Source organism: Chrysochloris asiatica, unplaced genomic scaffold (genome assembly GCF_000296735.1).
Source record: "Chrysochloris asiatica unplaced genomic scaffold, ChrAsi1.0 scaffold00018, whole genome shotgun sequence".
In the NCBI taxonomy this organism is placed as follows: Eukaryota; Metazoa; Chordata; class Mammalia; order Afrosoricida; family Chrysochloridae; genus Chrysochloris; species Chrysochloris asiatica.
The window spans coordinates 1,186,928-1,199,524 of NW_006408536.1; the positions used below are offsets into that span (position 1 = coordinate 1,186,928).

Sequence of the window (12,597 nt, forward strand, 5' to 3'; positions counted from 1 at the left end):
GTTGTAGCCCCATTTTAGGTATTCCAATCAGTTATAGGCAGAAGATGGACTTACAAGCTTTCTATGGTGATATTTCTGGCTGTTCCTTTCTCATGATGCACTTCTGTCTAATATTACAATGGATTAAGATACGGTGTGGTGGTGGTGTGCCATCAAGTCGATTTCAATTCAGAGTGGAACTGTCCCAGAGGGTTTCCAAGGCTGTGATCTTTATGGAAGCAGACTGCCACATCTTTCTCCTGTGGAGCAGCTGGTGGGTTCCAAATGTGGATCTTTTGGTTAGCAGTCAAGAGGTTAACCACCACACCCTTAAACCTAATTGGATTAAATTAAAAAAACAAAAACAGACTAGGGGATTCTGTGAACTTTCTGTCCCTTATTTAACATGTTTAATTCAAGTTGGCGTTTACCTATCTTGACTCACCAGGGAAAAGACTTACTTTCGACAAAGTAAGTAAATCATGGTATTTTACTTATAAGACTTCTTCTCACTCTTCAATGGTAGAATTCTAAATTTTATGTAAGAAAAAGATTAAAGTTGCTTGTACAACTAAATTTTTAATGTTGAATTGGAAGCAAATAAAGCATTGGTTGCTGCGGATATCTTAACAGTAATGTCATAGAGCTGGATTCTTTTACTTTTCTAATTAATTTTTCCTTTATTATAGCTGTAGGATACCTCAGTATGGTTAATCTCCAATCCGATGTTCATGTTGCTGTGTTATTAAGTACCATAGAGTCAGTTCTGACTCATAAAAACCCTGAAAGATTTCCAAGAAGCTGCTGGTAGGTTTGAACCACCAACCTTTTGGTTAGTAATCCGGTGCTTATCCTACAGTAGAACTCCAATCAGATATTCATACTGGTGGTGATTATGTGCCGTGGAGTCGGTTCCGACCCATAGCGACCCTGCATAGGATTTCTGAGGCTGTAAATCTTTATGGGAGCAGAAAGCCTCATCTTTCTTCCACGGAGCAGATTTGAACCGGTGACTTTGAGGTTAGTGGACCAACTTGTAACCTTCAGATGTTCATAGTGGTGGTGTGTATGTGCTGTGGAGTCGGTTCTGTATGGGTTTCTGAGGCTGTAAATCTCATCTTTTTTCCATAGAGTGACTGGTGGGCTCGAACTGCTGACGTTGTGGTTCTCAGACCAGTGCTTATCCTACAAAGCCACTATACTCCCCAAAATTGTCTTACCAGACGCAAGTAATTGTCCATTTAACTGAATATTAGTATCTGTTAGTGGCCCTTAAAGTTTCATTTATTTTGCAGAAGAAATTTGAGGTAAGCTGTTTTTATTTATTAGTTTTTGCTAGATGACATTAACCTTTAAATACTAGGAATTTGTTGGGGAATCAAGGTCTTTACTGTTGTTAAGTGCCATAGAGGCATTTCCAACTCATAACAACCCTGTATAGGGTTTCTGAGTAGCGACTGGTGAGCTTGAACTGCCAACCTTCTGGTTCAAACCAACTTTGCAGTCCAGTGCATTAACCCACAGTGCCACACCCGTACTCCCAGGTCTATAGTGTTTTAGAAATAATTGTTAGGTGCCGTCGAGTCGGTACCCACTCATAGCGACCTTATGTACAGCAGAACGAAACACTGCCCTATCCTGGGCCAACCTTAGAAATAATTAGATATAATTAAAAAATAACATAGAAAGCTATTCTTCTGACAAGGAACAGAACCCAAAAAAAAGATGAATTGTCAAGAACAAAAAAAGCAACTTGAGAACAATTGGTGTCGGCAGTAAAGTATTCTGGGGGTGCTGTAGAATGAGCACTGGACAGCAGTTCAAACCCACCAGCCACTCCCCGGAAGAAAGATGAAGCTGTCTCTTTCTGTAAAGATTTACAATCTTAGAAACTCTATATAATGTCACTAAGAGTTGAAATGGACTTGACGGCAGTTGATTATTTTTATTGTTTTTGTGTTTTATTAGTATTAGTATTTAGTATCTGTAATATAGTCGGGGAAGAAATAGCTACTACTTAACTAGTTTGGCTTACAAAAGCGTAATGTGTCTATAAAACACTTGGGAAAACAAAACAAAAACAAAACTAGCTGGTTAATTTTCATGTTATCAAAAGTTACCTCCAAGAAAGCATTGCATAGGTGTCAACCAGAGTTGCCAGGACTTTGCTCAAAGTGTGGTTCTCTTTGGAGCTTGTTAGAAATGCAGAGTGTCAGCCCCCACTCCAGAACCAATAAACCTGAATCTGCATTTTATCAAGATTCCCTAATTATTTTTAGGCACATTTAAAAGTTTGAGGAGCCTTTTAGCATAAGCAATGGACTGCTAACTTCAGGGTTGGCAGTTCAAACCCACCAGTCCCTCCACGGAAACCCTATAAGGGTCACTAGGAGTCAGAACCCACTAGCCAGACTTAACAACAACAACCTGTCTATCACAATGATTTGATAATTAAGAAAACCAGAATTGCAGACCTAACATAGTTGGGGAGGTTGCACTGTCTTCAGAGAGGAGATGTGAAGCAGAGAATTTTGGCTTTTCTATTAATATGTAAATCAAAGTCTCTGTTTGGGGAACTTCTTAGACAATACAGATCCTATACTTTCTCTAAGTTGGCTGTTATGTCCTTGTGGACAGTTTCATATCCGTATTTCCTCACCTGTGGTGACTGAGAAATGGGAACAAATCACAGGGACAGAGATTCTTGTCAGCTTGCTACTTAGATTTCAGTCCTTGCCCTCACCATCATTGCCTAGCAGGTGTGGGTTTGCTCCGAGATAACAGTAGAACAGAAGCCAATTATTTATAACAAAGATATCTATAACGCCTTATAATTGGAGTCAGGAAATTAGCTAACTCTTCACCAAACTTACTGCATTTTCAGTCTGTTTAGTATTTGTTGTTGTTAAGTGCCATCGAGTCAGTTGTAACTCATAGTGACCCTGTATAGGATTTCCAAGGAGACGCTGGTGGATTGGAACCGCTGTCCTTACAGTCAGTGATCCTACAGTGCAATGTACATTTCATATACTGTTGCTTGTTGTGTAAGATTCTTTTATCTGTAATAAAATGATCTCATTCAGTTGTTTTTCTTTGCTTGTCTGAGTTGATGGGAAAAAAAATGTTTTTCACATTATATATTTCTTATGTGATAGTAGTATGGACTTGCTCCACAGTTTCCCTTCCAACATCCATCTTCCAAAAAAACCATTATCTCCACTCTAGGAATCATGGGAAAACCAGATGGTAGTTTTTTCCCTTAGTCATACTAATGGACACATTGTACACTATCACTGGAGTAAAAGCTTCATCAGCTGATTTTTTTTTCCCTACATGGTGGAAAGTTACATCACAATTGCTATTTTAGAAAATTCAAATCTGGTAGGGAATCATTTAAGATGTGTTCATTTGATTTTGTAGTGGTATCCATGAGTAATGAAGTTTTTGTGAAGGAATAACAGAGAAATAAGGAGCTCTGGTAGCGTAGTTGTTACGAATTGGGCTGTGAACCGCAAGGTCAGCAGTTCGAAACTACCAGCGGTTCCTCGGGAGAAAGATGAGGCATTCTGCTCCCGTAAAGATTTACAGCCTTGGAAACCCTGTGCAGGGTCACTATGAGTCGGAACCGACTCCATGGCACTTAACAACAACAACAGCAGAGAAATGAACAGAAGATCAAGCCACTAAGTGCAGTGGTAGAAGGAAGAAAGTTCCTACAGACATCATGGGAAAAAGGAAATATTTCTACAAATACATAAGTGTGTGCAGGAAAGTTTAAATAACAAACATGCTCATAAATGTAAATATATACATGAAAAGGAGTTGTGAATACATATATCTGTATATGTTTTTACACATACAATTTAGAGGAACAGCTAATATTTTATAAACTAAATTGACTAGTTTACTTGAAAACCTATCTTTGATATGAACAAAATGATACAAAGATTCAAACTATAGGAAGACTTGATAACATGCGTTTTGGAAAGTTTTTTTTTTCCTTTTCTCATTTATCAGTTACTTGGCTGAGACAAAACAAAAGGAATTGCTTTAGATTCATGTAGTTTTGGAAGGTCAAAGAGTATGGGGATAATAGGTACTTTGATGTCTAAAACACTATTTTATAGAAATGTGTTCCATTTTATTCTTTTTTATTTTTTGCTGTCACACAGAGCTTGTATCTATTAAGACAGATGTCAGAACATCATCTTTAAATAATTCTAATAGAATTTCATTAAAATTCTATTTATAGGGTTGCTATGAGTTGGAATCAACTCTAATGCACATAACAGCAACAACAAAATGAATCCAACTAGCTTTATTAGTCATTACTTTAAGTAATATTTACTGAAAATCTAGTCTTTATCAAATACTGTGTTAGGGAAGCAAGGGCCCATTTTATGACCTGGAGAAGCTCTGTAGTTTGATTGTTGTTGTTAAGTGCCTTGGAGTCGGTTCCAACACATAGCAACCTAGTATAGGGTTTCCAAGGAGCTTCTGGTGGCTTTGAACAGTCAACCTTTATAAATGAGGACATGTAAACAGTCAATGGAGTCTTGGTGTGGCACTGTGGGTTAATGCGCCGGACTGCAAAGTCGTTTGAACCGCAGGGTAGGTGATTCAAGCTCACCAGTTGCTCCTCAGAAACCCTATATGGGGTCACTATGGGTTGGAACCAACTCGACAGCTTCATAAGGTTGCTATGAGTAGGAACTGATTCAATGGCACCTAACAAACACCACCATAGTGCAGGTTGTTAATGAGTCTTTCTCCAATCCTGATGCCACATTTTCCTTCATATAATCCAGTTTCTCCAAGATTGGTTTTCTGGGTTTGAAGACAAATTCTCATAGAACAACTCAGTCAGTTGGCATAACATAGTTCACAGTCATTATCTGCATCTTAGGGAAGTATGTACCATCTTGGGACTTAAAAGTTTGGGAGCAGCCATGTAAGACACAACTATGGTGGGTCTTTATTCCTCAGAAACAAAACTCAGAACAGACACAAATTTACAGTAGTCATAGACAAGAGAGGTGATACAACAGAATGCGGCAACCACCGGACAGCATCATTAATAACATCTGCAAGCAAAATTTTGTTGAATGTAATTAACAAATGGTTGTAACCGTACATTGACAGGCCATATTCAGAGGAGGACCTGGAACAAGGGATATCATTGCTGATGTCAAATGGATCTTGGCTGAAAGCAGAGAATACCAGAAAGATGTTTACCTGTGCTCTATGGACTATGCAAAGGTTTTTGATTGTGTGGATCATGGCCCGCTATAGACAACACTGTGGATAAAGAGTATTCCAGAACATTTAATTGTGTTGATGAAAAACATATATACAGACCAAGAGGCAGTTATTCGAACAGAACAAGGGGACATTGAATGGTTTAAAATAAGGAAAGGTGTGTGCCAAGGTTGTGTTTCTTCACCATACTTATTCAATCTCTACACTGAGTAAATAATCTGAGAAACTGGATTATATGAAGGAAAACGTGGCATCAGGATTGGAGGAAGACTCATTAACAACCTGCGATATGCAGATGATACAACCTTGCTTTCAGGAAGCAAAGAGAACTTAAAATGCTTACTGATGAAGATCAAAGACCAGAGTCTTCAGTATGGGTTGCAACACAATGTAAAGAAAACAGAAATCCTTACCACTGGGGCAGTACATAACATCATGATAAATGGAGAAAAGATTGAAGTTGTCAAAGACTTCATTTTGCTTGGTTTCACCATCAACACTCATGGAAACAGCAAGCAAGACATCAAACCATGTATTGTATTAGGCAAATCTGTTGCAGAAGACCTTTTTAATGTGTTCAAGAGCAAAGATGTCAATTTGAGGACTCTGGTGCACCTGACCCAAACCATGGTATTTTCAATAGTCTCATATGCATGTGAAAGCTGGACAGTGAATAAGGAAGACCATGGCAGAATTGATTCCTTTGAGTTATGGTGTAGGACAAGAATATTGAAAGTATCATGGACTGCCAGAAGAACAAACCAGTGCAGCCAGAATGCTACTTTAGAAGCCAGGATGGCAAGACTTTGCCTTCCATACTTCGGACATATTATCAGGAGGGACCAGTCCTTAGAGAAGGACGTCCAAGAAACAAATGACATATTGCATTACACAAATCTGCTGCACAATACCTCTTTAAAGTGTTAAAAAAGCAAAGAAGTCAGTGAGGACTAATTGTGCTGGACAAAAGCCATGAATACATTCAATAACCTCATCCTATGCACGTGAAAGTTGGACAGTGATTAAGGAAAACAGTAGAAGCATGGATGCATTTGAGTTATGGTGTCGGAGAGGAACACTGAAAGTATCATGGACGGCCAGAAGAACAAGCAGATCTGTTGTAGAAGTATAGCCAGAGTGCACCTTAAAAGCCAGGATGGTGAGAGTTGGTCTCTCCTACTTTTAGACATGTTATCAGGAGGGACATGGACAGGAGGGAAAGGGACATCATGCTTGACAAAGTGGAGGGTGAGCAAAAAAGATGAAGATCCTCATCGAGATGGCAAGAGCAATGGGCTCAAACATAACAGCAATTATAAAGATGACGCAGTGCAGGGCAGTGTTTCGTTCTGAGTCGGAAGTGACTTGAAGGCACCTAACAAAAAACAAATCCCAAACATAGAGTTTAAATCATCCCACCACTCACTCATTCCTTGGCACCCTCCATTTTATACCTCAGTTCCTTGCATCATCCTCTACCCCACTAGCTTCACTTTTTTCTCATTTGCTAGTTCCAATTAGACATTAAAGTTGGTCAATTTTACCTTCCAATGTCTCTGGAAAGTAGGTTTTTTTCCTCCTTCTTAATTGCAACTGCCTTGTTCATCAAGACACAGAGCCGTTTTGGAATCAAGCCCAGAATAGTATCCCTAAAGGTGCAATTCAGTGGCCCAGCAAAATTCTTACAGAAGTAGGGTGTATTTCTAAATTAAATGACCCATATATTTTTTATTAAAAGGCCAAATTTGATTATTTGGTGAAAATTTACAAAGCAAATTAAAAAATTTCCACACAAATTGTTCTGTGAAGTCAGTTCCATTTATCACAAGGTGTCAACATTCTATTTAATTGTATTCCGTTTGTTCCATGAGTGTTGATTGTTGAATTAAACAAAATGAAGTCTTTGATAATGTCAATCTTTTCTCCATTTATTATGATGTTATTTATTGGTCCAGTTGTGAGAGGTATTTCTTTAGGTAGATGCGCAATCCATACTGAAGGCTGTGATCTTTGATCTTCATCAGTAAGGATTTTAAGTTCTCTTTGCTTCCAACAAGCAAGGTTGTATCATCTTCATAGCGCAGGTTGTTAATGAGTCTTCCTCCAATACTGATTTCATGTTCTTCTTCATGTAATCCAGTTTCTAGGATTATTTGCTCGGCATAAAGACTGAATAAAAGTGATGAAAAGATACAACCCTGGCTCATTTCTTTCCTGATTTTCAGCGATTCAGCATCCCTTTGTTCTGTTTGAATGACTGTCTCTTCTTGAGCATTGTTAAGTGTTCTGGAATATCCATTCTTTGCAATGTTATCCATAGTGCCTCGTGATTCACATAGTAGAAAACTTTTGCATATTCAATAATGCACAAATAAACATCTTTTTGGTATTCTCTGTTTTTAGCCAAAATCCATCTGACGTCAGCAAAGCTATCCCTACTTCCGCTTTCTTTTCTGAATGCGGTGTGAGTCTCAGGCAGTTCTCTTATCAATGTACTGTTGCAACTGATTGTGAATTACCTTCAGCAAAATTTTACTTGCATGTGATATTAATGACTGTTCGATGATTTTTGCATTCTGTTGGGTCACCTCTCTTTAGGATGGGCACAAATATGGATCTCTTCCAATTGGTTGACCAGATAGCTGTCTTCTAAATTTCTTGGCATAGATGAGTGAATGCCCCCAGTGCTGTATCACTTTGCTAAAAGATTTCAATCTGTATTCCACCAATTCCTGGAGCCTTGTTTGGGATTTATATCCTTGGAAATAACCATTAAGCTTCTAGAAAAATGATACGAAAACAGGAAAGTGGGAGAAGAGGATTTAGATGTACGAGTTATTGGTGTGCAAATGCAATTGAAGATAGAATAGTAACTGTGATTCCCAAAAAGGGAGTGTTATGAAAATAGAAGAAAAGGGCTAAGGTCCAAGGCTTGCCAACCCTATGAAACATAGTTCTACTCTAACACACAAGACATTGCCATGTGTGGGAATTGACATGACAAGCAACTGATTTGGAGGGGGGAGTTGTTTGTTTATCTGTACATATACCTGGTGTGGCGCTGTGGGTTAATGCGCTAGACTGCAAACCTCTTTGAACTGAAAGGTGGGCGGTTCAAGATCACCAGCTGCTCCTTGGAAACCCTATACTGCGTCACTATGGGTTGGAATCGACTCGACGGCACTTGACAATAACAACATATTCAGATGACAATTCAGATTTTTTCTGTTGTGGTTGTAACTTTTTATTGCGATGTGAGTGAAAGTTTACAGACCAAATTGGTTTTCCGTTCAAGAGTTCATACCAGTTTTGTTTTGTGACATTGATTGTGGTATCCACAGCGTATGTAACAGCACTCTTCCCACTTGCTCTTGGTGTTTACCATTTTCATCATCTCTTCTCTCCTATCCCTTTCTGCCTTCTACACTGTATTCCTGGGAAAATGCTGCCCCTTTGATCTCAAATGATTGATTGTTCTAAAGGGTGTATGCCTCTCTGGTGTTGCCTTTTGCCTTTTAGGCCTGTCTGTTGTTTGGCTGAAAGTTGATCCACTGGGATGAGCTCAGTACCAGCCTTGAAGTGTGACCAAGGGCCAGAGGCCCACGGTTCCACCAGCCTTTATCACTCACGGGACCCTGGGTCCTGTTTTTTATTTATTACTATCAGGATTTTGAGTTATAGTCCACATTTTTCTCCACACTCTATCCACTACTTCCTTTTAGAGCAGTCCACAGTGGTAGCTGGGTACAATCTAGTTCTTCTGGTCTCGGGGTTGTGAATATTCTTGGTTTTCTTTTGAGCCTAATGCCTTCACAGTGGCATCACAAGGAAGGCCCTAGGACTTAGACCTTTGACTGTGATCAAGATGGCCCAAGGGTCTTGCTTTGAACACTTCCTAAGACATTTATTAGCTCAGTTGACTTTGTGAGAGAACTTTCCCAACTGGCCAAATACTATTTTTTAGTGTGTTTGTTTTATTTTCTTACTTAAAACCATTTTGATAACCAGAACTCAGCAGCTTCAGAATAGCGATGAAACCCACTATCCTACCTGTGTAACTCACTTGAGCATTACCTATTAGCAGGAACCCCAAACAAACTTTATTATCACTGAACTTTCAACAGCATATGACTCATACATTTGCACTATATTCTAATATCTCTTACCACTGAACACATGGCAGATAAAAACTACGCTGATAATTGATGGGAAAAATCACTCATATTATGCAGAACACAATGTGCAGAACACAGGGTTAATTAGGCAAACAGACTTGTTTAGGCGATCTTGGGGTTTTTCAAATCTCTGTGCTAATGGTGCAGACAACAACAGATCTTTAGATTCTACTGACCATGTTGTTGTTATTATGTGCCGTGGAGTTGGTTCCAACTCATAGCGACCCTGTACAGGGTTTCCGAGGCTGTAAATCTTTACAGGAGCAGAAAGCCTCATCTTTCTCCCGCGGAACCGCTGGTTGTTTCAAACTGCTGACCTTGAGATTAGCAGCCCGATTTTTTTAAAAGGCGAAAATTAATGGGGTCTCAGTGTTTGATAAAATAAAGATTTTGAAAGTAGACCTCAATGCAAGTCCCATTTTTTAAGTACTTACAGTAATACTTGTGTTATCGCCTTGAGTAAGTTATTTAACCTCCAGGAGTCTCCTTTGCCTTATCAGTAAAATGATTATACTACTGACCTCCCAATTTATCAGGAATTTAGTAAGAATGATTAATGGAACATCTACTCAGTACTCTGGTAGCGTAGTGGTTACTAATCGGGCTGCTAACCCCAAGGTCAGCAGTTCAAAACTACCAGCTGTTCCGCGGGAGAATGATGAGGCTATCTGCTCCCTTAAAGATTTACAGCCTTGGAAACCCTGTGCAGGGTCACTATGAGTCAAACCAACTCCATGGTACTTAACAACAACAACAACAACTCAGTACTCATCTAACAATAGCTCTGACATTGACAATTTTCTCATTTCTCGTTGAAACAGTAGCAAAAATTAGTGATTTGTATGAATAGGAAAGGAAGTTAGCAACAAAGAGCAAAGAGGTCAATCAGCACTGAAAAATTAAAAACAAAAACAATGTAATTGCAGCTGAGATTTCATGATAATGTAAAGGAGAGAACGGTAAACAAGAAAGAGTGTTGAACAAAGTGTCCCTCTTCACACTTCTGCCAGTTTATAGCTTTGCCTGTGAATTTGTTGCAGAGTGCCCTGGAATACGAAGCCATTGTTTCATATTCCTTTGCACTACCTATGGGTCGGAACCGACTCGACGGCACTTAACAACAACAACAACTTAGTGCAAAACTGACAGTCAATGACATCACCAAGAAACTTTTTACCATTGTCAGTTTTCATGTTCTTCCTATATTGGAAGTTTATCTTATGTACAAATCATTTTCAAATGACCAAAAAGGGAAAAATAAAAGAGAACAAAAAGCCCTTGAGATCCAAAATTCCTCTTAGATTGTACACATATTTATGACTGACCCGAGGCAAGTAATAAGTACAATTTACATGAAAACCATATTTTTGTGCTCAATGGGAGTAGAAATATTAGATTTAGTAATATGGAAACCATGTGCTTGTGTACTTTCCTGTCTGTTGGCCCACCCTTGGACTAGAAATTAACATATCTAAAAATAGCCAAGTAAACAGGACTGCTGGATGAATTCTAAACTATTTGGTATAGCAGACTAAAACTGATCTAAGTCTAAACAAGGAACAAATTCAGATTCACTTCAAACTATTGGACTAGGGATCACAAATGAGATACTCCTTACCTACAGAGAAGGAAAGTTGGCCTTTCATAACTGATTACAAGGTGAGAGAAAAAGAACACTCAGCTGTCATTGCAATTAGTGTGTGTAATTCACAAGTACTGTTTAGAATATGATTTTCAAAGTGGTAGGTGTTGCTGTACATTTTTCAGAGGAAAATATCTATTGGCTCCAAAATATCACACATAGTCTTAGAGTTCAGCATAAAAGATGAAATTTACAACTCGAACACTGAAGGATTATAATTAATACTCCTTGTCAGTGGTTATAAGGGTAACTTTGGATTCCCATCAGTAAAAGAAAGGTAGAGATTGATTAAGAATATTCAAAAGAAAATAAACAACAAAAGAAGGAACTTGTCTTACCTCCATCCAGCTCCTCAGCTCCAAAATGATTCCTGTAGAAGAGCATGATTTCTATCTTGTAACACTTGTAGATGGCCACCAAACAAATGAGCAGCAAAAGGATAGCACCCAGACCTCCAGCAAGTTCAACTGTGTACATTAATTCTAGGGGGGGAAAACCACAAGCAACTTAGACCATATGCACATCCCAAATCATATATTCAACTTTATTTCACAGATTGTGGGTGAGACCAGATGTGGGGAGAGGGTTAACACAACCCTTTCCCCTTCTACAAGAAAATCTGACCTTTGAGTTACTTTCTAGCTCTGTTCCCTTGGTAACCAGATAAGGTGGTATGTGATAGCTATGTTGCTAAGCAACATTACTTACAGTAAAAATGACCCTTATAGGTTAGGTTGCATATGAACTGGATACTTATTTATACCTGATTGGAAAAATCAGTTTTGGGATTCCTGGGTGATGTAACTCTTATATAAACATATGCTTTCTGGGGATCTTGTGAGCTATCCCTATGTTTTGTTGTTGTTATGTGCCATGGAGTCAGTTCTGACTCATAGCAACCCTGTACAGGGTTTCCGAGGCTGTAAATCTTTATGGAAACAGAAAGCCTCATCTTTCTCCCGCGGAACCGCTGGTAGTTTCCAACTGATGACCTTGCGGTTCACAGCCCGATCCGTAACTACTACGCTACCAGAGCTCCTTAAGCTATCCCTATAGGGTTGATAAGAGAACTATTGGTTCCTGTGGATATGACGCTTTTAAGCCAGGATACCTTCTGCACTCACTCACCCCATGTGAATTCTGATCATTCTCACCGGTGCCTTGGGGTTAGGGCAAAGGGGAGCCGAAGGAACAAACAGAACAGTTCCTGGAAGGCAGGTAGACTATTTATTGCATATTCTGTTGTGAGAATTACTTCAGAAAAAGAAGAATACTTAACACTATCAACTCACAAGCAATGGTTCCTGTTCTATATTTCCTGAATTGACTAGTGCTAAGGTGACATTTACCGATGAAGATCAAAGAGCACAGCCTTCGGTACGGATTATATCTCAATGTAAAGAAAACAAAAATCTTCACCACTGGACCAATAAACAACATTCATATCAAAGGAGAAAAGATTGAAGTTGTCAAGGACTTCATTCTTCTTGGATCAACTATCAACACTCCTGGAAGCAGCAGTCTAGAAACCACACGACGTAT

The 12,597-nt window shown here is 39.0% G+C and overlaps 1 protein-coding gene across 1 annotated transcript in view; it reads right to left on the reverse strand.

The window, feature by feature from the left end:
• IL1RAPL1 (interleukin 1 receptor accessory protein-like 1) overlaps nt 1–12,597 on the reverse strand; it is a 1,809,453-nt gene that overhangs the window by 14,640 nt on the left and 1,782,216 nt on the right. Inside the window, exon 9 of the mRNA XM_006835561.1 lies at nt 11,394–11,537. Coding sequence (XP_006835624.1) covers nt 11,394–11,537 — 144 coding nt within the window. The remainder of the gene's footprint in view (nt 1–11,393; nt 11,538–12,597) is intronic.